Source organism: Elaeis guineensis, chromosome 16, assembly GCF_000442705.2.
Source record: "Elaeis guineensis isolate ETL-2024a chromosome 16, EG11, whole genome shotgun sequence".
Classification (NCBI taxonomy): domain Eukaryota; kingdom Viridiplantae; phylum Streptophyta; class Magnoliopsida; order Arecales; family Arecaceae; genus Elaeis; species Elaeis guineensis.
The window spans coordinates 39,118,985-39,145,842 of NC_026008.2; the positions used below are offsets into that span (position 1 = coordinate 39,118,985).

The window sequence follows — 26,858 nt, forward strand, 5'->3', positions numbered from 1 at the left end:
GATTTGAGAGCTTGAGAACACCATTCACAGGCAACTAAACAATCCTTCTAGGTTTTTTTATCAACATATAGATCTCCCCTTATTTTTGTTCTTGAGAAAGAGTGGCTCTCAAGTTGCATTAGAATAGGCATAGGCAAAATATTAGAATGAATTTGTACACTACTTTCCATTAAACTTGTTTTGATAAAACTAAGACATAAAATCTTTACACAAAATGGTGATTTAAGCTTATGTCTTACTAAAAATCACATATAGCCAAATAAAAGTGGACTAATTGAGATATACACTTGATATATCCATTTCTGCAAAGGTATGTACCATTTGGCTGATTCAGATATATCTGCTCCAAAAAAAAAAAAAAAGCAGAACAAGGGTAACAACTTACATCAACAAAACCTTTATTTGTATCAATTGCTGTACTGCAAATAATCTTTCCACATTACCCGAAAAATAACAACTAAAACTGAAAACAAATTATATGGGGTGGTCAGCATCAGACCAAACTGCACCATCTTTATTCTTACCCATGCCAACAGAGCCACCATACTGCATCCAAGTGTCACAGGAATTCAAACTCAAGACTGCTTTCCAAGGAGGCAGGTGCTAAACCAAGTCACAAGAGTTGCCAACATCATATACGCTTCCAATGTCACAACTAAATCCCCAAATCCACATGATGATTAACCTGCTGAGAATGAAGCCATAAGAACAAGAGAGATTGCTGTCTGGAATCTATGTTTCAATTACGAGATTCTTGTTTCTTGTTCCCCATATATAAATTTCAGCAGTCATTAAGATCCATAGCACTTGCAGAGGCTCTATTTCACATGTCAAGAAGAACTTCCTTTTTTGAACATGGCTTGGCCAGGACTAGCAACATGGAATTCTTACAACTAAAAACTCAATACAGCTTATGTGGAAGTCTATTTTGAGCTGACATGTATAGGCGGCCAGAGATAGTAGTATTATTACCAGGCTTTAATGTCAAGCTGTTTATGTAACTTGTTCTAATTGGAAGTAATAATAACATAGAAATCTTACAAGAAGTCTGCTCTCAAGAGAAACTGCACAGGTGGCCACAGACAGGAGAATTAGTATTGTTTTGAGGTTTTATATGATGCTAGTTATATGACTTATCCTGTGTCAGATTTCTAAGTTATGCTAGCATTGCTCCATGAAACAGGACAATATACAATGATGGCCAACAAAGTGGATCGACCTTGGCATGCCAACATCCAAAATAAGCATCTCACAATGATAAGATTTAGATTCCATCACTTTACATAAGATATATATGCCACAACTTTATAGAAGATTGGACATCTAAAATGGAATCAGATCAAATATCCTGTTATTTGGTCAAACCTTTTGTCTGCTTCTAGGATCCACCTCTAAGCAAGCATGAAAATTTCCATGCCAAAGAAAGTAAAATATTTTTTCATATACTCATAATTTATTTTTTAGAAGGAACCATCAATCAGAAGAGCAACCACTGTTCCATATTCTGAGCCAGTGGAAAAGAACCAATCAATTTCACAAAGATTGCCAAAGGGCAGCCCGGCCTACAAAAGTTGCTGAATCTTTAATTGGTGCAGGTATTCCTAAATTCTTTGGACCACAGTCCTTTCTCCCTTTCCGACGCCCAACCCTTTTGCTATCCTCATCTATTTTTGTTGCACCATGCACCTAAGCTTGTGCAAGTCACATGCACATATTCCCAGCTGCAGGAAAGTTTTCAACATAATGACTTCTAAAGCAATGCTACACTAAAATGAGGGCAGACAAACAACCTAGAAGAATCAGGGTTATATCACAGAAGGGCCAAAACTTTTGCAAAGCCTTCAACCCCAAAAATTAGCCATGATTATTTATTTTTTCATGTTAGTCTAGCATTTATTTTCTAAACTTAGGATGCGTATCGAAGCCATAGTCAAAAAAGTCAGGAAAAGATGTGAAAATTTGGTTGCACCAAAGTAGATGCTTCCTGCTTTTATCACACTTTTTCAAGTTGATACTAGATTTGAGGACTTCAGTAACAGCAACCTTCAAAATAGAGAGCAGTGGCAAAATATGGGTAAAATTTTATAATTGGTCAGTGTAGAAGCTGCATCAATTCATTTTTTTTCAAATCTAATCCCTGTTGCCATTTCTCCCCATTTGTCTCCCAAAAGCACACTATCTATGTTTGTCAACTCCTAATCCTAAATGAAGGTTCTTCTTAAACTTCTCGGTTTTGGTTGGCAAGGCTCTTCTATGAACTTGAACAACTGACCCATTTCACAATATAAACATTCATTTCATTTATCCTCTCTTCGACTCCATCCAGAAGAATCATTGCTTAAGGCTTTCCATCAATGGTCACTATAAGGTGACTATTGCAGATAGATAAATCGATGGCTACTAAGCAGGAACTGACCACAATTTTTGACCAGATATTTTGATCAGCAAAGAACAGATTCCTAAAATCTTTAAAAATTAACCTTACAATGAATCTGTCAGAATCCTTTTTAACTGGAATCTACAACCACTAGGCAACCAAGATATGGAATGTGAAAAGTGTCTGCTCAATTATCCATGAGCTCTTACTACAACTACACAAGATTCCCTGTTTTACTTTCAATTCAAAAATTGGAAAAGATAGCCAAATAAATCAAGATACACAAGCCATAGACTTACAAAAAATTTACATTATTACTTTCACAATAAATTTACCAACATTAACATATGAACAGTACATGGACAGATCTAGACCTTTCTGAATATTTAAAGCCTTCAGAAGATCTTTGTTTTAGAAATATGGTGGATGCGCCAACCACTTATGCCTTCAGAAGATCGATTGACTCGAGCCTTCAAATAATTCCTACCATGTTTGATCATCAAAGAAAAAATTAGGACAAAGTTGGATTTCTTCCCCATAAAACTTATGCAACGATTAGGGGAATCTTTTTTTTTTTAGTAGAATTAGGGGAATCTTTAAAAGACACATTGTGATAGGACCATAGGCAGAAGGTCACTGCATTAAATATAAGAAAAAGGTTGTGGTCATGCAATTTTTCTTTTCATTTATTATATCTATGAGAAAATTTTTGTGCACCACGTGCAGTGCAATAAAATTAACATGGAGCACAACGCTCAATTACATTGAAGCATGTAGTGTACTTAATAATGGGATAGATATTTAATGTCGCTTAGTTTTTTCTTTTTTCAATTTTCAGTAACGAAAATATTCTTTCCTCTGTATAACAACAATAATATTATTACTTCCTGATGCCTTGTATGATTTTCTATGAATATGTATAGCATCTGAATCATATATATCATTTTCGATGTATTTATGATATCCTGAACAATATATATAACTTCTTAATGCCTCATATGACTTTTTATAAATATATATGATATCCTAAATAATATATATGATTTTCTGTGAATATACATGATATTTTAAATAATATATATAACTTCCTAATGCCTTACATGACTTCTTGTGAATATATATGACTTTCTATGAATATATATGACATCCTGAACAATATATATGACTTTTTAAGATCTTATATGACTTCCTGTCAATATATATGATATCCTAAATAATATATATGTCTTCTTGTGAATATATATGATATCTTTAATAATATATATGACTTCCTGATGTCTTATATGAGTTTTTATTAGGAAGTCATATTATTGAGGATGTCATATATATTCATAAAAAATCAAATACATTGTTAAGGATATTATATATATTAACAGAAAGCCACATAAGATATCAGAAAGTCAGAAGTCATATATATCATTTAGGACGTCATATATATTTATAGAAAGTCATACAAGGCATAAGAAAATAATAATACTGTTCGTTCTTTGTTTTATGAAGAGAAGGATATTTTTGTCACTGAAAATTAGAGAAAAAAAATGAACGATATTAAATATTTATCACATCTAAATGTATTATATATCTCAATATTACTAGATGGTGCGTGCATAAAAAATTGCTCATATATTTATATGGTCCTAAAGAAGCTGATTTGCCACGGCCTCCTTGCCGATGGCAACCCTTCCATAGCCTGCCTTTCTTTTTGCTTTTGTGCCATCACACCTCATCCTACATTGACAGTCAGAGTACTCATTGTTCCATTTCTAATTTTCTGTTCCAGAGAGAGAGAGCATAGATAGTTTAAGTTCAATGTCCGCATATTAAACCAATGAAAAAAGCTGTAATAACCAAACAGACCTGCTTAAGTGTCATTTAAAATCCTTTCGTCATTATCAACCAATGAAATATCATTTCCTCTTACTTATCCCTCCTTTCTATATTAATTCTGATGAATAGTAGAATATTAACCAATACATGTTAAATAACTGCCATTGTAATGAAATTAATAGTGGCTAGATCATATAACCATTATTTTAATTCCCATTATTAGTATATACAACATAAGAAAATGTCTCCAAAACCATCACAAGAAGGTCATACCATTTTAATGATCATAACTCTAGATTTCCTCTATATGTTCCACGATACCAAAATGTTGCTCTTGAAAGGAGGTAAATTAAGTGGCATAAATGTAGTAGCAATATACACTTTGAGGGTTCATTTGGTTAGAATATGTTAGGTTACGAGATAATCTGATAAATTTTTAAAAATTATTTATTTAAAAAAATAATTATGAAATAAAATAATTTTTATTATATCTATTTGGTGGAAAAAATATTCTAGTAAATGATACTAGAAAAAGATTATTATATTTGGTTAAAATGGCTAAAATTGGATTGGATATGGATCGGATACCAGTATATTCATATCTATATTTATTTTATTTGATAAATATAAATATGGATATGAATATTATTTAGATATAAAAATTTATATCCGTATTTATTTTAAACGTATATGGATGTAATTCAGGTACTGAAAGTATAGATATAGTTATGGATATAATTAAGACAATTAAATTTTATGACTATAGAATCAAAGATAATACTAAATAGATGATAAATCAAGTTAATAAGGTGTTTATATGATTATATATTTTTATTAAAAATTAATAAATATTATATAAAATTATATAAGATTATATGTAGATTCGGATATTCGGATATGAATCGAATAGTTGTTTATCTACATCCATATTCTTTTTTTTTTTGACGAATATGGATATGGATATTAGTTGGATACTCAAATTTTTGTTCATATTCGGATTAATTCAGATATAAAAATAGATCCAGACAGATAATATCCATACTACTTTCATCCTCGTTGGTTAGAGACAATCTTATATAAGAATATGATCAAATTTATAAAATATCCATCAATATAAAATAATTTTTTAATATTAAAATTGTATTATCATTTTCAATTAGCTTTTACATAATGACAGTAATTATATAGTCTTTACATAATGCTATCTGCATCTTAGTTTTTTTTATAAAAGCTCTTTGTTGAATAAATTTAATTTTCTTCATATTTTTATTATCATCAATATCTCATTCTGCATCTCTTTTATTATCATCTATTGAGACTATTTTTATTAAGTATGAATTATCATTATTTAAAAATTTATCAAATATCATCATTTTATAATATTTATTTTTTTTCAAAAATAAATATAAAATTTAATAATTATTTTATTATTTTTATTTTAAATAAAATAATCTGATATGAAATTTATTTTTTCATAATAGATTAACTTCAATCTTATAAATCCTGAGATAAGTTAGACGAGCAGATAAGGCTGGTACTCTCTCTCTCGATAAAGAGATAAAGATTGAGGTTACGTCATGCATTCACAGCCGAAGGATCCGCTCGCATATCGTGCTTTGGCTTCCAATAAATGACTGTTCATCTTCATCAATAAATAAATAAATAACTGTTTATAGGGAATCCAGAGCTTTTCAAACGGCATGGGATTTCGAAGTCCTCGTAGTCACCGGCCCCAGTGGGCGAGACACGTGTCATCACTGTGAGCCCGTGGGAGTTGTGCGCTGCAAGAGCCCGGACAGCGACATCCCATGCATACGAGGGTGCGAAGGCACCCACGCCACCCCCAAGTTTTGCCACACGGCGTGTCCCGCACAACTCGCTCGGGACGGGTGACGGCGGCGGCTCTGGCTTTCCTCTGCGACGCGGCAAGCGGCCAGCTTCCTTCCATGATCGCAGATATTTTTTTTAAAATAAATTTATAGAAACATTACTCAGCTATGACCAATTTTAAAGATAATTTTTAAAAAATTTAAACAAATCTTTCAAATTTGCAAATTACTCCAAATTAATCCTACCATTCATCTCCATGATGAGTACATGATAATTTAAAATTATACATGATCAAATTGTCCTTAAAAAGATCATCGATGATAATGATAGTGTTAAAAACTATTTTTTTTCGTACAAATTTATAATTAAATTATTTATCTCACTTATCTTAAAACATTTCAAACTTCTTTATTTATCCATCTGCACGTACGTCAAAAAGATCAATACATAACTAGGTCCATCTATCCACTTGCACAAATCTCAAAGTGACAATGGATGACCTAGATTATTTTTCTAACCGCACATATCTCAAAACGACCGTATAGATAATTTAGATTATTCATCCTTCTGTATAAAATCTAAATTATTCATTCATCTTCACATATCTCAAAGCCAGATGATTATCATATTAAAATTTTTAATTGTAATATCAAAAATCTGAATATTATAATATTGGATTTTTAATTATAATATTGGGATTTTTAAGGTGGCTTTTAGCCTTTTACCAGCTTTGCATCCTGTGATTTGTGCAATTTAAGTATTATTGGAAGGGAGTTCTTTGTTCTGCCTGGAAGTAGTAACTACCCTTCAAGGCTTCAACAAGTGGGCGAGAAGTGGGCATCCAGCGGGGACGGGGGGGTCCACAACCCCGCCACCACTACAATCGTCGATCTCTTTCTCCTCCGGCCACCACCATCACCGTCACCGAGATCCTGCCTTTGCTTATCTTCCACCGGCCACCTCCTCAAAAGGCTTCCTTGCAACCCAAACCCCCCCTTCCAACCGCCCAACACCAACACCAACACCAACAATACCTCCTCAACACAATATATTATGGGATTTTTTTTAATAGTTTAGATGTATTTTTTAATTATTCAAAGAATAAGCAGAGACATCTATGACAGGATTAGAGAGTCGACAATCAAATATTGATGAACCTCTGTTTTGCATGGAAAAGAGAAAGGACATGAAAAAGGTGAAGAAGATGGGGCTGATTGGATCCACATGGAATGTTGTGAATCCAATGGTTCACATAAAGATTTTCTTTTAAAAGCTTTTAATGGCCCTCATTAAAATAAATTTAGTAATCCTTCTCCTCTCCTCTCCAATTAAAATAAATTTAATGACCATTCTTTTCATACTTTTCCTCTCCTCTCCAGAGGATCCGACCATTCTTCTGACACGATCGACGCTGGGAGTGCGAGGACGTGGGACGACTACTGCCAGCCATGGGCGGAGAGGCTTAGGCCTGTCAACGCTGGTGGAGGTGGCGGTATGGTGGGGTCTGGGATGGGGAGGACGGTCGGATCCACCGCGACCAGAGTCACCGAGGCGGTTGGAAGAGAAGTTTATGAACATGGGAGTCAGTATCGCACTCGTGGGAGAGGGGTGAGACCGGCCAGGAAGGGAGCGGCGATTAGAGGAGAAGCGCTGGCAGGACTATTGGATTATCTGGAGAGGAGAGGAGAAGCATACGGAGAAGGGTCATTAAATTTATTTTAACCGGAGAAGACAGGAGAAGGATCATTAATTTTATTTTAATGAGGATCATTAAAGGTTTTTAAAATGCTAAAAAAAAAAACTTTAAAAAGGGAGCTTTTACGTGGACTGTTGGATCTATTATATTCTACATGAATCCAACAGCATCTTGAGGTGCGAATTTTGCACTGCAGAGGATCACATTAAAAGAAAAAAACAACACCCAACTCTTTCTTTGACCGAAATCTAACACATGTTTCTTTGATCATTAATATTTAATTTTTAAAACCGTATATAATTATATAATTACATTGTTTCTTCGTAAGATCAAAATAAAATTTTATTATGGTGTTTTTAAATTTTTTTTAAATTTTTTTAATTTTTTATCTATTCCTGATCGTTGAATTAAATATTGATCATTCAAATTTCAATAAGATGAAATATTTATATGCATAGTTTGTATGATAAATATTTTAAAAATTAAAATTATTTTATAATATAATTAATTTTTTTTAAAAAATTTTTTTTCCAAAATCTATTGGAGGGGAGGGGGCGCTAGTGTCTCCAGACTGTTGGGTGGGGGAATGCAGAGGAGCCGCAGGCTCCAAGAGTGGGGGGCAGCGGAGGCATCGTGGAGAAGCCATGGGGGGTGGGGGGGTGTGAAGTAGCCTCGAGCCGCAGTAGAGAGGAGCGCAGAACAACTGTTGGTGCTACCTAGTAGGGGGGTGAGGGCCCGAAAAAGGTGCTGGCTACGGGGGGAGGAGCGTAGAGCAGTTGCGAGCGGTGTGGGGGTGGGGGCACACGAAGAAGCTATCGACTGCAAAAATAGGGGTACGGAAAAGCTGTCGACTGCGAGGGTACGAAGAAACTGTCGGCCGCAGGATCGGGATAGGGAAAGACAGAGGTGCGAAGAAGCCATGGGTCGGCAGAAGGGAGCAGATGTAGCATGGGAAAGAGAGAAGAGGACAGGAAGAAAGCATGGACTGAAAGAAGAAGAAAAAAAAGTAAAATATATAAAAAAATAATATATAATATTTTAAATTTTTTTATAATAAAATAATATATAAAAGTATCCTGCCAAAATCAATCACACCATCCATCTGTGCATATCTATATTTGCGTGTGCACACTTATTTCAAACCACATACACTAGAGTTTCTTTAGTTTCAAGGTTTATTACTATTGCCTTCTGCCAAAACTATACATCATTACAACGATCCAAACTGCATCATCCTTGTTGTACAAAATTGTATGAATCCAATAGCATCAAGTAGACATAGCGTGCAATTTATTAATTTAGGGGTGTTAATTCATTAGGTCGTGACGAAATCTCGCCCAAACAACTTCGGAAGAAATAACATTTTCTTAATTAAGATTTCAAAATAAAACCTTCCTCAATTAACTAGTTCATTCAAATATCTGAAGATTGTATTAATGTGAAAGGAACAAAACATACAATAGGGATCTTTTGCCGCATATTGCATTAATTGAGACAGCTACACATGTTTACCCATAAAAAAATCCTATCATCTACATTGTATAGAAATAATTTGTGCGTTTTAAAATCTATATAATTAAACATATTCTAACCCAAAAGATTCTTTGTCAAACAACAACATTCACGTACTTTTGATAAAACCAAAGAAGATGAAAAACTAAGATCATAAAATTAAAGGGCATATGACAGAGTATCTTAGTATATGTGAGCTCAAAATTTCCTTCTAACTCCTCTTCACAACGACATCCTATATTTCTATTACACATATCTAATGTCGAACTCGACCTATGTGATTTCGCCACTCCAACGAGTTTTGGTATCAAAGAGCCATTTCTGCACTCGGCCAATCCCTGCCTCAAGTAGACTCCTGAACGGTGTATAAGCATTAGATTTTAGGCCACTTCAAGGCCAAACCAAGCCCATCTTAATTACTAGCCAACAAGTTTATTGGGTCGTCCATTATCAGCTTCACATTGTAGGTGCATTCTGGATGTCGGTTGGCTTGCCCAAATTAGGCACTAAGACAGAAAATGGTCAGACCCTGACGCCTTCCGACACGGTACGTCCATCCAAACCCCTCACATTTTCTTTTCTATTCACATGATACGTATTTGGACGGCTCAGCTGCAATTCTCTTCCTTGAGTGGCCCGCACACGTGCACACATAAAGTCAGATTAAAATAAGATTGATTGGATTTGGACTCAGATTCCATCAGATTAAAATTCTATAATAAAAATTTTATATCAATGATCTAAACTACTAAATGTGATCTATTATCTTAAAATTATTCGCACACAAAAATTATATGATGTAGAGATTTTTTATCTATGTACATTAAATAGTCAAAAATTGAATAGTCTAAACAAATTGAATTAGATGTTAAAAAATACACATAGATACATACAATTAACAATCTTAAACTCTTTTCTAAAAAATATATCTTAGATCTTTTAGACTAGATCCACTATTTAAATGTTAGACCAGTCCGTTCAGAAAGTAACAATAACTAGTTCGAACGTGAAGCAATACATAATGATTGATGAAAAGAAATAATAATATACATGTGCTTGTACATGTTGCTTCATGGTTGGACGATTTAGTCTCGCTAAAAATTACCCTTCTTTTTTGTTCATATTTGGCCGCGTGTTGCTTTATAGTTGGATTGGTCCAGCAATATAGTGGATCTAATAAAACTAATAATTTTAAATTATAATAGGCTAATGTATCCCATCGGACAAGCAAATATTCGTTGCAATGGTGATACCATGTCCAATTTAAACAAATCAATCAAAAATTAAGAATCGATGGGACAGTGTGGGTATCATCACGAGATTCGATGAAATACATAGCAATCGATGAAATGCAAGCGTTCTCATTGGCTTGTTGATGTAGTATCACTATTGCAACAAATATTTACTCCCATCGGAGAATAAAAATCATATGGGGTGGGCACTATAAAACATTATATGGGGTGGGCTTCACAATGTGCCATATGTCTCTTATAGTAATCTTAAAGTATGAGTCTAAAAGTCAAAGACTTTTTCTATTGATGGAGTTATTAGTCTCGTGATTAAACTACTCTCTTTCTTCATCGTTTTCAGCACATAGCGATACATACTATATGATCATATAATACACACTAAATATATAATCAGGTAATATACACTGTAAACTTTTTTGATATACATACAGCAACGATCTAATACACACCTACAGCTAAATTGATACATAGTTATTGAATTTAGTTTCATTAATACAGAGTAAAAACTAATTGATACACATCTACCAAAATATTCATCCAATATTCCAATACACACTTTAGATGAAGTGATGCATCGTTTTCAAAATATAGCATTCATCAATACATAATACATCGGAAAATAATGCATACTAGACGGCTTATTGATATATAGTGGAAGTTTTCTTGATACACAACCAGTAACAATCTAATACATACCTATAGATAAATTGATATATAATTTATCAAACTTAGTATTCACTAATATATAATATATTGTCAGTTGATATACATACCTAGCAAAATATTTATTCGATATCCTAATATATATCTCTAGGTAAAATGATATACAATTTTTGTAAATTTTTAGATACAAAGATCTTAAGAAAGAAGAGATATTTAGAAGAGGAGAAAGGACCTCGAGGTGTATATTGGGTCATTGCTGGGTATGTATTAAAAAAGCTTATAGTATATATAAATAAGCTATCTAGTGTGTATCATTTGCTCATATACTGTATACTGATAAATACTATATTTTGAAAATAATGTATCGCTTTATCTAAAGGTGTGTATTGGAATGTTGGATGAATATTATGCTAGATATGCATCAATTAGTCGTATACTTTTTATTGGTGCATACTAAGTTTGATAAACTATATATCAATTTAGCATAGGTAAGTGTGTATTGGATCGTTACTGGATATGTATCAAAAAAGCTTATAGTATATATTACCTAGTTATATATTTAGTGTATATCATATGATCATATAGTATGTATTATTATATATTAAGAATGAAGAAAAAAATATTTTAATCATAAAATTAATAACTTCATCAATAATTTTTTTTAATTTTTAAATTTATATTTTAAAATTAATATTCAAAAATACATGGCACACCGTGAAGTCCGCCCATATGATCTTTTATATTGCTCGCCGCATATGATTTTTGTTCCCGATGGGACCACCATAGTACGTTGGGAACTCCAAGATATCTTTTCTTAACAGAACAGAAAAGCAAATTACCTAACCTTCACGCCTTCATTGCAATTCACCTAACCATAACAACCTCCAAAGCATATATATAATCATGTGGTTCACTCCATTTTTCATCGTATCGTCATCACCATAACCTAGTACTCTCTCTGCCAGACCCTTTTATAGGAAACTTGGGCTCATTCAGAGGAGAACACATGGTGTGGTTTGATGCTGTTCCCTTACCTCTCAAATGATGCTGCAGTTACCTATAGCCATCAGCTGATTCTGCCCTCCTCACCATCCCTTCCTTTCCCTCTTCCTTCCATTATTATGATACTCATAGTACAGTCAAAGAGGTCATGAAGAGAGAGAGAGAGAGAGAGGGAGGGAGTTTTTTTTTTAGTAGGAGGGTGTGATATTCTTCTGACAGATCTCTCCTCCCCTGTTCCGAAAGGATTCTGCTACTAATTATAGTTCAGCACATGCAGGCTTTTGATATTTATTACCTCTCTCCCCTGACATCCATATCCTACCAACAAACAACACGCACTCTTCTAATTACATCTTTCTAGTGATAACAAGTTATAATTTATCTAATTTATCTCTGGTTCTTTAAAGTAACTGGAGGCATAAGGATATGAAGGCCTTGCCACAGAGCACCATGCATGGTAGGTCTGAGGTCCCTTGTGGGAACAAATGGCTAGGACTACTGCATTCTATGGAAATTGTCTCAAGATCAAAGGTGGTATATTTGTTCCACTATCTATTTTGATATGAAATGATCACTAACAATTTTAAAAGAATTCCTTGAGATATGGTGTTCTAGGTTATGATGTTTATTTACCTCCTTAAAATTATATATACATGTCATGTGTGATAGATTTTTAGAGTGGATGGGCTGCTGTTGCTCTGAAGCTGAAGCTCAGAATGGAGGAGCACTATTCACTTCTGTTTCTGCTTCAACATTGCCATGCAGAGATGTGATGTTTCGACACCCAAGGACAAGGATTTGTGATGCTTTAGAAGAGCTCCCTTCTTCCATTCCCTTGGATTCCTCTTCAGGGTATCCTCAATCTCTTCATTCACTAGTCTTCAAGTCCTATCTCTGACTCTCTAAATCTTTTATTGGCAAGAGCTCTCTCTTATCTTCTATATATTGGCTGCGAGCACAGGCTTTGATAACAAACCATCCCATATGGCAAACTAGACTGCCGGATTCCACTATCTCACATGCAATTTCTTTTTTTTTGGTACAAAACGCTCACATGTAATTTCACATGTAATTTCTCAGTACTCATCCCAACCTCGATCTTAAAGTGTTAACTTCTTGTATCTATTTCTCAAGTTTACTAGAATAATATAAGAAGGTGGTTGAGTTCTCATATACTTTTTTATTGAAATTTATCAGCAGGAAACTGTTGCAGCAAAAACAAGGGCCTTGCTTCCCGTGCCGGCTGGGCTTGTTGAGCTGTTCGTTTCCAAACACGTAAAGCATTTCTCCTACTTCTCTCCAACCTCTTCTCTACTACTCTTCTTATCAAGTTTCTAATGTCATGGCTATTATTTTTAGAGCTCATACCATTTGAATGACCTAAAAACGAATACATAACTGTTTTCAAAACCAAACGTAATGATCTTTGCGTGCTCTTCTATTCTCGTTTTTAAATACCTTATGAAATCACCAAGGAATAATTTGTCAACCAGATGGCTGAAGACCCACCAACCATAGAGTTTGTCATGTCTCAGTGCAGTAGCACCCCGTATGAACAAGCTGAAGCCATGAACACAGCTAACAATAGTGGAGACCCAATAAACCACCAACAAGATCAGAACAGCAACCTCACCACCTCCACTGATGACCTCCAGCCCTGGATCCCTCCACAGCCGATGGCCGTCGGCCCTCCAAACCTCCACAGCCGATGGCCGTCGGCCCTCCAAACCTCCTCTGACCAGTCTCGGCTCTATGACTCTGCCCTGAGCCTGTTCCCTGGGCCTAAGAACACCGACATCTTCTTCGATGGATCGACAGCGGACTCATATTTCTCCAAAAAGCCTCCACCTGCACCGCTTGGTTCTTATGTGATTGCTGCACGCAATTTGCACTCGGTTGCGATGGCCGAGGACGACGAGGACGAGGATGAGATTGGTGGAGCCTCGCGGCGGAGGAGGCCGCGTTATCGTTTGATCGACGATCTCTATGCGGCCACCACCCGGATCGACGGCGCCAGCTGCGGTCGCGAGAAGAGGCGGTGTGGAGAGCAGCGTCGGGAGAAGAGAAGGAAGTGTGGGGGCTTATAGAAGGTAGTTTGAAGTGGGTTCTTGATGTATTACCAAAATATATATATATGTATTACCAACAAAAAAAAAGGGTTCTTATGTAAATTTTTCTAGATTCTTCTCACCCGCAGTAACTTTCAGGAGAAATTTTACTAGTGCGTCTTACTACTTACCAACCGCTGCTTTTGAACATGTACGCATAGAATTATATATGGACGTGGCATGCATGAATAGAGAGTAAATATTTGTTGCAATGGTAATATCACAACATCGTTATAATAAATTAATTAAAAATTAAAAATTAATAAAATAAAAAATAATATAAGATATTATTCACAAAAATCGATAAAATATACGATAATTGATGAAATATAAAAATTTTTATGATAATTGATGAAATATAAAAATTTTTATTAATTTATTATAAATTTGATATGATATCATCATTTCAATGAATATTTACTCATGAATAGATGAAGAGTATTACATGAAATTTGCATATTTTTAATTATAAAATAAAAAAAAAGTATTGTAACATTGATCTTTTGGATAAATGAATTTTCACATAGGCAAAAATGAAGGATATCTGGGTTGGGTATTGTGAGGATACAACTTGGAGCCAACTTATAGATAATATATATTTTTTAATTTCATTCTATTCATGTACAAGCTTAATAGCCTTTTTATTGATAATGTGATGATCTGATACCAAATTTTAGAATTCAAGCAAACAAATGTCTGCGAGAGTGAGGTGAATATGTTGTTGCTTTAAAATACAGGTTTTTTTTTTTTTTTTTTTTTAAATCGTTTAGTCTCCTTTTTAACAGCAATGAGAAGTTGGTTTAATTCCGAGCATGTTTTGATATCTTCGTTGTCTCTTTTTGATTGCTTTAGCCTATTGTTACGTGTCCTAATCTAGCTAATACTGGAAACTTCCAGAACCATATCCCACAATCCCTGAACAGACACCTCCACCAACTTTTGAGTGGACGTTATTCCATGATTCGTTACAGGATCCAATTGAAGACCAAATAGCAACAAAACACGCCCCACATATATGGCTCACTTCATTACAAGAAATCTCAGAGGAGACCAAAGAAAACGACTTTGAGGACCAAAACTAAGAAAAGATTTCTCGTTCACATATATTTCTCTTGCAAGCACTTTATTAAGCTTACATGGTCAAATCTACATGAGTAGGTAAGGCAGAAAGGAACCAATAAGAACAGGGATGGTGATTTTGACGGCCAAAAAAGAAGACGTCATCCCTTTCCCCTGATGCAACCGATTTGGAAACTAAGCTCACAAAAGCAATGCTGTTATGTAGTTGCACCCGGTGCAAAGGACTCGACCATGCTACTAACTCTTTGTCCAAAGCTTTTGGAGACAGCGTCTACATGTGGCGTGGAACCTGCTATATAAAAAACTGAGGAACCAACAAGATCAGAGTTGGAAACATCAATATATCGTGGCAAGTTCCACAGCTTAATTTGTTCTCAACCATGTAGATCGAGACTGTTAATTTGAAGGATAAAAATGGAGTCTTTAACTACTGGATTTGTTGTAAAACTGATTACAACTGTTCAACTTTCTAGAGAGGCAAATCTCATATCCCATTCAAAGCACATGCAGCACCTATACCATATAAAAACTACCAGTAAATTTTAGTTGGGAATTAAGTTCCCTGTGGCTGCCATAACTCGATAGCACCTATTTAATTTTCTATGAATCATGAAAGCAAAATTAAGAGACTAAACAACGAAAGTATAGTGGCGATATCCTAAGATCAAACTATCAACAGTATGTCCACATTCATCCAAACCCTTTCCATCAAATTCAAACAACTAAATTACAGGGTAAAGAGAGCAGATCTAGTAACAGGTGAAAATCATGTGTTGGAAACTTACACTTCTTACATCTAAATCATTCAGATCCAACGAAGAAGTGACTCCAATAAACTTGCACTTTGGAATTTTCTATTGGATAAAGAAGACCAAGCAAAATGTCTCGTTTAATGTAGATCCACTTTTCTTGGGATTATTTACTGTCAAAAAAAGGAACAAAATAAGACAGAAAGCCGCATATAATTTTGTATTATCTTGAGTAATATATTTAAGGATCTATTCCCTTTTACAACCATAAAACCAATACCAAATGGTTGGGATAATAATTATGGGTAAAATTGTGTTCCAGCTAACAACCACAAAACTACCAAAAGTACTTACATAATCTGCTATTAATAACGCATATAGACAATTCAGGAACAAGGTGAGACTGATATTGATAACGAAGTTTTATTGAACAAATTAGCTGCAACAAATTCTCTTGGGCTTCCATCAATGGTGGGTTGTACAAGAGTCAGCAACATCCCCTTCAAGAAGAGTGGCATCTAAGAGCAACGAAGAGAGCGAATATAAAGAAGAGAATTTGAGAGCAGTAGAAGAGTAATGTAGAAAACCACAATGATCAGGCTGCATTAATGTTTCACAACCCTGAAACTATTACCGTAAAATCGTTGTGGCCCATTGGCAAAAATGCTCCAAAAAAGCAAGACATCAGTTGTAAGATGCACTGGGGAGAAGGGTTTGAAGTGGAGAAAATTGTTTTGGTCCCCACTCTACTGTGGTAGCCCAATTAACTTGAACAACAAATCTTTCATAATCTCAAATTTTGGATTCCTAAAACCATTCTATATGGAGTATTGACAAATCTATAATTGTGAACAAAGCATAAATAAAAGCTGTTGCAGGAGGGAGGCATCTTTAATCTCATATCAGTTGTAAGTCAAGGGAGATTTTGGTTTATATAGAACATGATCTTCTCTTCCCCGTGAGATGCTTTTTAAAGGACAAAATCGTGAGGTTCAAAATGGCCAAAGCCTAAGTGGCTCAACATAAGCTAAGCCAAAGCGTACAATATCTCACGCATACGAAAATGGAGATCAATCCAACTGTCTGAACGATCTGACCCCTGATGGCAACAGAATGGCATTAAAGAAAGGGCAAACCTCCTACCTATACATATAGGGTCTCCTTTAATTGGGGGGCTACCATTGCGGAAAGAAGGTACCTTTAATCCCACATCGATTATAAGTTAAAGAGGACTGTAGTTTATATGGAATGAGATCTTCTCTCCTCATAAAGTACCTTTTAAAAGGTAAAATCATGAGATTCAAAATAGCCAAGGCCTAAGTAGTTCAAGACAGCCTAACTCGAAGTGAAAAATATCTCATATATGCAGGAACGGAGATCAATATAGCCATCTAAACTATCCGATTCGTAGCAGCAACAAAAGCATTAATAGATTTGCAATTAAATGTCCGCATAACTACAAATGCCATAACTTTTGGATCAAATGTATACTTCATGATGTGACAAAACAAGTTTTGACCTTTATTTTAGAATGTAATGATGACATCATTTAATCGTGTGGACCACGTATCTCTAATAAAGTGCCATACCCTCCCCAAAAAAATTTCAACAACAAGTGGTCCCTTAAAAGCCAAGAGATCAAATGAAGAGAACTATAATTTTTGTCTCTCATAACCCAATTTTTACACATTTTATTGTCATTTTTGTAATTTTGGAAAACAATAAAGAATTAATGTCAGTTATTTACATAACTGTATAATAAATTTTTTAACTAATCTAGCTAATAAGTTATACTTAGATACAATAATTAATGTTTTAAGATTTGCACCTTAATTAAGGACAAAGAAATCAAGATATTGTCTCTATGTCCTTTCTGGGTGAACAATTTGCAGCATTTGTTTCATCTATCATAACATAGCTATGAGAAAATGCATATATACATAGTTTTTTATGAAACATTCATCATTAAATTATTTTTTAAATCATTTATTCCTTTTAAAACATGTTGGTAATTTCCCTCTCCATGATGCCATAACATCTGTACTCATCAAAAAAAATAAGCTTTGTGTACGTGACTTATGCATGATAATAGAGTTGGATTTATATTGGAGGCCTCAATTATGAGTAGCACATGGCATTGCAGCTTGCAAGGTTTGCAAATCAATGAAATTTTTCAAATTCCATGAGTGTATGATAGTATTATTGCTTGCATATATATATATATATATATATATGTGTGTGTGTGTGTGTGTGTCTATATATATATATGTGTGTGTGTGTGTATGTGTGTGTGTGTGTGTGTATATATATATATATATATATATATATATATATTACAAACTTGGAGGTAAATCCATTTCACTTCAGCAAACACATCAAAATGTGGATCATCTTAAATGATCTATAAATTAAAAGGAGGCATGCTCCATTAAAGAGTCAGGTGAGATTTGCAGTACTAATAATAAGGATCCTATATCAATGATTCAAATCATTGAATATAATCTACTATCTCAAAACTGTTTGTACATAAAAAAATATATGATTTGGAGATTTGTAATCTATGCATCGGTTAATTAAAAATTGAATAGTCTAAATAAAATTAAATTAGATATATTTTTTGATCGCTTGATGTATAGGATCTTCATTGTCCGGCTTTAAACTAAACGGATTTGAGCCTAAAATCTGATCGATCTTATCCAAATTTATCCACACACACATACAGAGGCAAATACAATTAACAATCTTAAACTCTCCCCAAAGAAATTATAAACCTTAGACCTTTTGGATTAGATTCACTGGTCAGATGTTAGATCAGTCCCACCAGAAAGTAACATAGCCATAGCTCCCCACCCCCCCCCTCTTTCTTTGAGTGGCCATTGATTTAACTAGTTCAAACCGTGAAGCAAAACACACAATGTCGGATGAAAAGAAAAAGCAATATATGCACGTACGTGTTACTTCATGATTGGATTGGTCCATCAACTCAGGATGGATTTAGTCTAAATAAAAATTATACCTCTTTTTTGTTTATGTTTGGCCATGTTGCTTTTATGATTGAATTGGTCCTATAATATCCTATTGGACCACCATAGTACGTTGGAAACTCCAAGATTCCTTCTCCTAACAGAATAGAAAAGCAAATCACCTAACCTTTTAGAGAGAGAGCACATCCACAATCACACCTTCATTGCAATTCACCTAACCATAACAACCTCCAAAGCATAAATAATCATGTGGTTCTCTCCATTTTTCATCATATCATCGTATCATCATCATCACCATCACCATCACCATCACCTAGTCCTTCTCTGCCAGTCCTTTTTATAGGAAACTCGGGCTCCTTCAGAGGAGAACACATGGTGTGGTTTGATGCTGTTCCCTGGTCCCTCAAATGATGCTGCAGTTACCTATAGCTATCAGCTGATTCTGTCCTCCTCACCATCCCTTCCTTTCCCTCTTCCTTCCATTATTATACTCATAGTACAGTCAAAGAGGTCACGAAGAGAGAGAGAGAGAGAGAGAGAGTTTCTTTTTTTTTTTTTTTTTACTAGGAGTGTGTGATATTCTTCTGACAGATCTCTCCTCCCCTGTTCCGAAAAGATTCTGCAGCTAATTATAGTTTAGCACCTGCAGGCTTTTGATATTTATTACCTCTCTCCCCCTGACATCCATATCCTACCAACAAACAGCACACATTCTTCTAATTACATCTCTCCAGTGATAACAAGTTATAATTAATCTAATTTATCTCTGGTTCTTTAAGGTGACCGGAGGCATAAGGTCGTTGTAAGAGGAGACATGAAGACCTTGCCACAAAGCACCATGGTAGAAGGTCTGAGGTCCCTTGTGGGAACAAATGGCTGGGATTACTGCATCCTGTGGACGTTGTCTCAAGATCAAAGGTAGTATATTTGTTCCATTGTCTATTTTGATAAGAAATGATCACTAACAATTTTAAAAAGAATTCCTTGAGATATGGTGTTCTAGGTGATGATGTTTATTTACCTCCTTTAAATTATATATACATCTCATGTGTGATAGATTTTTAGAGTGGATGGGCTGCTGTTGCTCTGGAGCTGAAGCTCAGAATGGAGGAGCACTATTCACTTCGGTTTCTGCTTCAAAATTGCCATGCAGGGATGTGATGTTTCGACACCCAAGGACAAGGATTTGTGATGCTTTAGAAGAGCTCCCTTCTTCCATTCCCTTGGATTCCTCTTCAGGGTATCCTCAATCCCTTGATTCACTAGTCTTCTAGTCCTATCTTTGACTCTCTAAATCTTTTATTGGCAAGAGCTCTCTCTGATCTTCTATATATAGGCTACGAGCACAGGCTTTGATAACGAAACATCCTATATGGCAAACTAAACTGCCGGATTCCACTTTCTCACATGTAATTTCTCAGTGGTCATCCCAACCTCTTAAAGTGTTAACTTCTTGTATCTATTTCTCAAGTTTCTCAGAATAATATAAGAAGGTGGTTGAGTTCTCATATACTTTTTTACTGAAATTTATCAGGAGGAAACTGTTGGAGCAAAAACAAGGGCCTTGGTTCCCTTGCCGGGTGGGCTTGTTGAGCTGTTTGTTTCAAAACACGTAAAGCATTTCTCCTACTTCTCTCCAACCTCTTCTTTGCTACTCTTCTAATCAAGTTTCTAACGTCATGGCTATTATTTTTAGAGCTCACACCATTTGAATGACCTAAAAACAAATACATAACTGTTTTCGAAACCAAACGTAAAGATCTTTGCGTGCTCTTCTTTTCTCGTATTTAAACACCTGGAATGGTACACGGAGATGCTTGAGTTTATGAAATCACCAAGGAATAATTTGTCAACCAGATGGCTGAAGACCCACAAACCATAGAGTTTGTCATGTCTCAGTGCACTAGCACCCCCTATGAACAAGCTGAAGCCATGAACATAGCCAACAATAGTGGAGACCCAATAAACCCCCAACAAGGTCAGAACAGCAACCTCACCACCTCCGCAGATGACCTCCAGCCATGGATCCCTCCACAGCCGATGGCCATCAACCCTCCAAACCTTCCATGGGACCCCTCCGACCAGTCTCGGCTCTACGGCTCTCCCCTGAGCCTGTTCTCTGGGCCTAAGAACACCGACATCTTCTTCGACGGATCGACAGCGGACTCATACCTCTCCAACAAGCCTCCACCTGCGCCGCTTGGTTCGACCATCGACAACAGCGTGGCTGCGGACATTGCTACAGCATTCCAGCAATCATATGTGACAACTGCACACAATTTGCACTCGGTTGCAGAGTCTGCGGTGTCTCGGGAGGTGGCTGGGCATGACAAGGAGTCCATTAAGATGGAGGCTGCTGGGAGGGCCGATTCGGGGTCGGAGGGCAGTGAGCAGGTGGATGAAGATGAAGATCACCGGGCCGTAGGCAGGTCCGGCAAGCGGCACCACTCCAAGAATCTGGTTGCAGAGAGGAAGAGGAGGAAGAAGCTCAATGACCGGCTTTATGCTTTACGATCATTGGTTCCAAAGATCACTAAGGTTGCTACCCTTCTTCTCCTGATCTTCTTCTAAATCTTAACAAAAATTTTGTGAACTCATTGTTTCTCTTATAAATATGTATCTTTTCAATTATGGCTAGATGGATAGGGCTTCAATACTTGGTGATGCGATAGAATATGTCATGGAGTTACAAAGGCAAGTGAAGGACCTTCAGGATGAGCTTGAAGAAACGAATCCAGAGGATGATGATGGTAAGCAGAATGGAAGCAATAACAACAGCAACTGCCAAATGGAGATTCCCAATCAGAATGGAATGATGAACCAAGGATTGGAGCATGATGATTGTCTGAAAACCTCGAGGATGATCGCCACTGATAGCAGTAACCCGATGAAACAAAGTCAGGACCCAGGCCACGACGACAAGGGGAACCAGATGGAGGTGCCTTTATTTATTTAACTTGCTCTAGCTCTCTATAATCACTTGTTAATTGTAGTATTCTCTAAGCTTCTGGATTTTGTGTTTGCATGAGTAGCCACAAGTGGAGGTGAGGCCGGTGGAGGGCAATGAGTTCTTTCTAAGGGTCTTATGTGAGTACAAGCAGGGAGGATTTGCCAGGCTGATGGAAGCCATGAGCTCCTTAGGCCTGGAAGTGACCAATGCCAATGTAACCAAATTCAGAACCCTTGTGTTGAACATTTTCAGAGTGGAGGTATGGACCATTTCATGATAACAAGCTTAGTCCTAGACTTTTAAATAAGTCCTTTTGATCAAAACTAACTTAAGATGGTAGCATGCTTCAGAGAAGGGATAATGAAGTGGTGCAAGCAGAGCAGGTGAGGAATTCATTGCTCGAAGTAACGCGTGATCCGAATGCAGGGTGGCCGGAGCATGGACAAGTGAAGGCGAACGGTGGCGGCGACTATCACCACCACCACCACGGCAACCATTGCCACCAGCATCACCAACTCAACTCCCACCACCACCACCACCTTCACTACCACCAGCAGCAGCCATGACTCATAATAATCCAAGTGAAGGCTAAGAATCTACTTCATTCTCTTTTCCTTTCATTGCTGCATGGTTGGTAATATGATAAACTAGTGCGTGTTGGACTTTGCTTGGATGTTTCCGTTCGTTGCCAGTTGAGAATAAGGTGAAATAAAGTTACAGTTTCATGCAATTCCTTTTTTTTTTTATTTGGCAAATTGTTCACATTGTCTCGTTCACTTTACAAATGGTTGTTTTTTAGTACGAAGATTCTTTGACGATTGGGACTATGGATTTTCTCCAATCAGTCCTTGATGCAGCTTTCCGTAGATGGATGCTATCTCTTTTGTGCCGTACCCTTGTGATTTTAATTTGTTCCATATGAGATATAATCTGTAGGACTCGTACAAACAACGATATTTTGGTTGCCATCCTGTGTGGTAATCGATTCCATACGTGAAAACTCAATGAGAAAACCAGCAGGGAGGTAGCAAAGAGGGTGTAATATATATAAGATGGAATGGGATGACTAGTGGTGGAAGGAAAGGAGAAAGGTTTGGAAAAGGACCAAGTTCTCGTTATGATCTGGAGATCTCTAGTCCAATGCCAATCCAATTCCTTGCCGTGATGCAGGAAGTTGTATATATTTGTATTCGTTGTTTTAATATAGTTTTCTGGGGTTCTAGGTGTGACAGCAATATCTATGGCATGCAAGGCGTAAGTCTATCAGTAGCCATTCTCCAATGTTTATCTACACTGATCTTGGCTCATAACACTTGCTAATATAAAGATTCGTGATGTTTGTTGTACGTTCCAACTTCAAAGGCAAATATTGGTGTAACATCCTATATACATGCAGATTTATCCGTATTTATGCATTCTACCGTTCATAATACTATAAGTTGAATGCCTCTAAGCTTACTATTTGTACTTTGGCCAGTTTGTGATCCTTTCCATTCTCATGAGATCCATGATATGATTCAAATCCCGGTAGCGGCATCCCAGAAATGTTCCAGCAAGTTATATATGATTAATTTATCCTCTATAACTTTCTAGAAGTGAAGAGAATAGAAGACAAACAGAAGAGCAAACCAGTGGCAAAGCTCCACATGAAGTCACATCACCTCTAACCTTTTGGGGGACCACATGTATGTGTCTCTTGGGTTCTCAATTAAGTTGGCTTGGTTATTAAGGCCACGTTTAGACCCCATGTTACAATCCTTGTAACAAGTCCTGTAACTTATAAATTATAAATAAATATATCAGATGATAATACCTCCCCTTTTCATCAAACAATTGAACGTAGAAACAAACACATCCACAAACAGAAGGCACAATGGAGAGGGAAAGGAATGAATAACAGCATTTCTTTGAGCAAAATGAATAGAAGCAATCAATTGTAACATTTTTTTCAGAGGAAATATAGAAATAGAAGCAAACAATTGCGACTTAGTCCATGATCTGCTGCAGCTACCTCCACGCCCACTCATTAAACCCTCCCATGGGCCCGAATGGAGGAAAAGAAAAAAAAAAAATGAATAGAATCAACGAATTGTAACTTTTTTATTTTTATTTTTTTAAAAAAAGGCAACTAGCTAGAACCATCCAATTGTGACTTAGTCCATATATAATGTCCTACAACCAACTCCACCACCATTCATCATTTCATCAATAACTCAATTAACCATCCAACAGCCAAGAAAAACCACTTGCACCCACCACATCCTCTACCTCCCCACCCGTTGGCCGGCTGCACCACTGCCCCGCTCCTGAGGTGCATGCATGGTGGTGCAACGTCCACGTTGTCACTTGTATTTTTTTTTTCCTCCCTTTTTTTTTGTTTTTTTGTGGACTGAAGGACAGGGTTGCAACTGGTGTAATGATATATTCCTCTAATAAAATCCCACAAAGATCTTGATGCTTTGTCTTTGACTTTTCTTGAAACATTTGAAACATTCTTGCTTAGAATTTGGTTGCAGAATAATTCCTAGAGGGATAGAAAAAATTTATCCATATAAATTTTGATGGATAAAACTTATTCCGTGAAATAGAAATTTTGTATATTTTATTAGAAGCAAAAATGCAAGCATTTAGTATACATTGAATTTCATAATAATCCGCATTCTATATTCTACCTTTTCTTTTTCAGAATGTTAAAATGGATAAATATCAAAATATAATTGGAGGAGATAACTTTCTATTATTCTATGATATAAACCTATTCCAGCAAAATAATAGAATAAAATTATAACCTTCTTTCCTACTCATACCATTTTGGGTACGGCCTTATTCTAAACAGCAAAAGATGTTGCTCGTAAAGGTGCGTATCTCTTCCGTCGTTGATTTTTTTTCTTGCCCATTTCGTGACACTTGCTCTTGTTTGCGTATTCAACTTGGTAAACCTTCCCTGCTTTTGGAAACGAAAGAGAAATTTAACTCCCATGGGTTGTAAAGTCCAACAGGTCTATCATTCTTCACACTTTAAATTATTCCACATGTCATTTTTTGGTTGAAAGTCTAAAATTTTAGTTTATTTATGGTAAGAAATTATTGGTCAGAACTCATGGCTATCCATTCTTTCTAAAAAATAATCAATTACGATTTTCCTTTTATTTGTCAAAGCACCGATGCACAGAAATGAGTAGCTTTAGTTCTCTCTAGTGAGAACGTATGTGCACATCAATGTATGAAGAATTAAGAATATATTTTGTTAGAAAAATTAGGCTCTCAAATGAGATGAGAATGAAATAGAGTGAATCTCACTCTACTTATTTAATTTGAGAGAGTTTCATTTCTATTCCATCGATATTGTTTCAATCCTCAGAAATACAATGTCGATCCTATTTTAATATTGAAATTCTATTCTATCAAATTTATTTTTTTTTAAAAAAATTAATTAAATTTTAATAAGCATCTTATTTATTTTGGTTTTGATTGGGACCAAATCTATCTTACATTCAAATCCTCCCTCGTAGAAGAGAAGCGCATTCAAAACAAAAAGGATGGCCAGAACCATGATATGTACTTGGTCAATGCTATCACGCCCCTGAAAAAAAAAAAGGGATGAAATTTTCCCGGGTCTCCCTTCAAAAAAACAAGTAAATAAATGAAATATGGTTAAATCTCCATATCGGCTGACCAAACCCAACTTATTCTGCCTGGAAGCCCAAATTAACCCCGCATTCATAATATCCCAACGTGCATGGTACTCACGCCGAGATCATTTTTTAATCAAATTTCCAGCCCTATCCCCTCAGAACCAAAAAAACAAAAAAAAAAAAAAGGGTTTCTTATCCCTTGGGCACGTCAGCTGCTTGATGATTCTCTACTTTAATACTATAAAGGAGAAGCCGCTGTATTGCATAAAACCACCACCTTTCCCATCTCACAAAATATGTCCCTCTAATGTAGCCTTCTAACTTTATATTGTATCACCAAGCCCACGGTATCAGCTCATCCCCCTCCGGTATATCGTATGAACACCAAAATTCTCTACGTGTCGATTCGTGACCGGTACTAATCAAGCTTACGATCCCCGCCGACAAATCGAGACCGACACATACTTTAAAATCATCCGCGAGACACCTGACCGTCACCAAGTCGGTTCCCAATCCTTGGTATCACCTATAAAAGGGGGTCCCCACAAAACCCCGACTCCACGAAAGAGAGGGGAGACGATGGAAGAAGCCGTTCCCGCAATTCCAATCCCTCCGCTTCCAGATTTCTTCACGGCGATCGAGGTGGCGGCGGCGGAGCAGCTCGTCCAGCTCAGCGGGAGCAGCGGCGACTCCGCCGTCCGGCGAACCCTCTCCTCCTCGTCCTCGTTCGCGTCTTCTTCATCTCCTCGATCCGTCAGTACGCGGCCTCCGGCGATGGCGATGGTGGCAGAGGCCGACGACGACGAGGAGCACGAGATTGGTGGGGCTCCGCGGCGGCGGTGGCCGCGGTACCGTCTGATCGCCGATCTCTATGCGGCCACCGCCTTGATCGACGACGAAAGCGGTCGCGCCGAGAAGCTGATCGATGGAGAAGAGCGTGGCAGTCGCCAGAAGAGGAGCAGAGGAGGGAAATAGAGATATGTAATCTTTTGGAATGGGTTATGTTGGAATCTTTTTTTTCTAATTTCGGTATGTATAAGAGAGTTGATGGAGTATCTTCTCAACTCCAGTTCGAAACATGTATATATTTTGTGTAATAATATGGTTTGTCAATCCGTTTTAATTTCGTTGTTTCTTTCTCTTCTCATGCACGTAGGATATTGCATGCGATATGGTAGCCATGCAAATGCCAAAA

At 36.4% G+C, this 26,858-nt stretch overlaps 2 protein-coding genes across 2 annotated transcripts; both read left to right on the forward strand.

The window, feature by feature from the left end:
- Positions 1-19,892: 19,892 nt before the first annotated feature.
- LOC105059653 (transcription factor ABORTED MICROSPORES) lies at positions 19,893-22,594 on the forward strand. The gene is made up of 8 exons (XM_029268628.2): positions 19,893-19,996; positions 20,136-20,318; positions 20,415-20,487; positions 20,613-20,690; positions 20,936-21,616; positions 21,717-22,016; positions 22,111-22,287; positions 22,379-22,594. Exons 1-8 carry the CDS (start codon positions 19,893-19,895, stop codon positions 22,592-22,594), a joined length of 1,812 nt encoding a protein of 603 aa, XP_029124461.1.
- A 3,613-nt stretch (positions 22,595-26,207) lies between these two features.
- Positions 26,208-26,858, forward strand: LOC105059654 (uncharacterized). Its single transcript, XM_010943033.4, has one exon. The coding sequence runs from the start codon at positions 26,243-26,245 to the stop codon at positions 26,636-26,638; it is 396 nt and encodes a 131-aa protein (XP_010941335.1). The 5' UTR covers positions 26,208-26,242; the 3' UTR covers positions 26,639-26,858.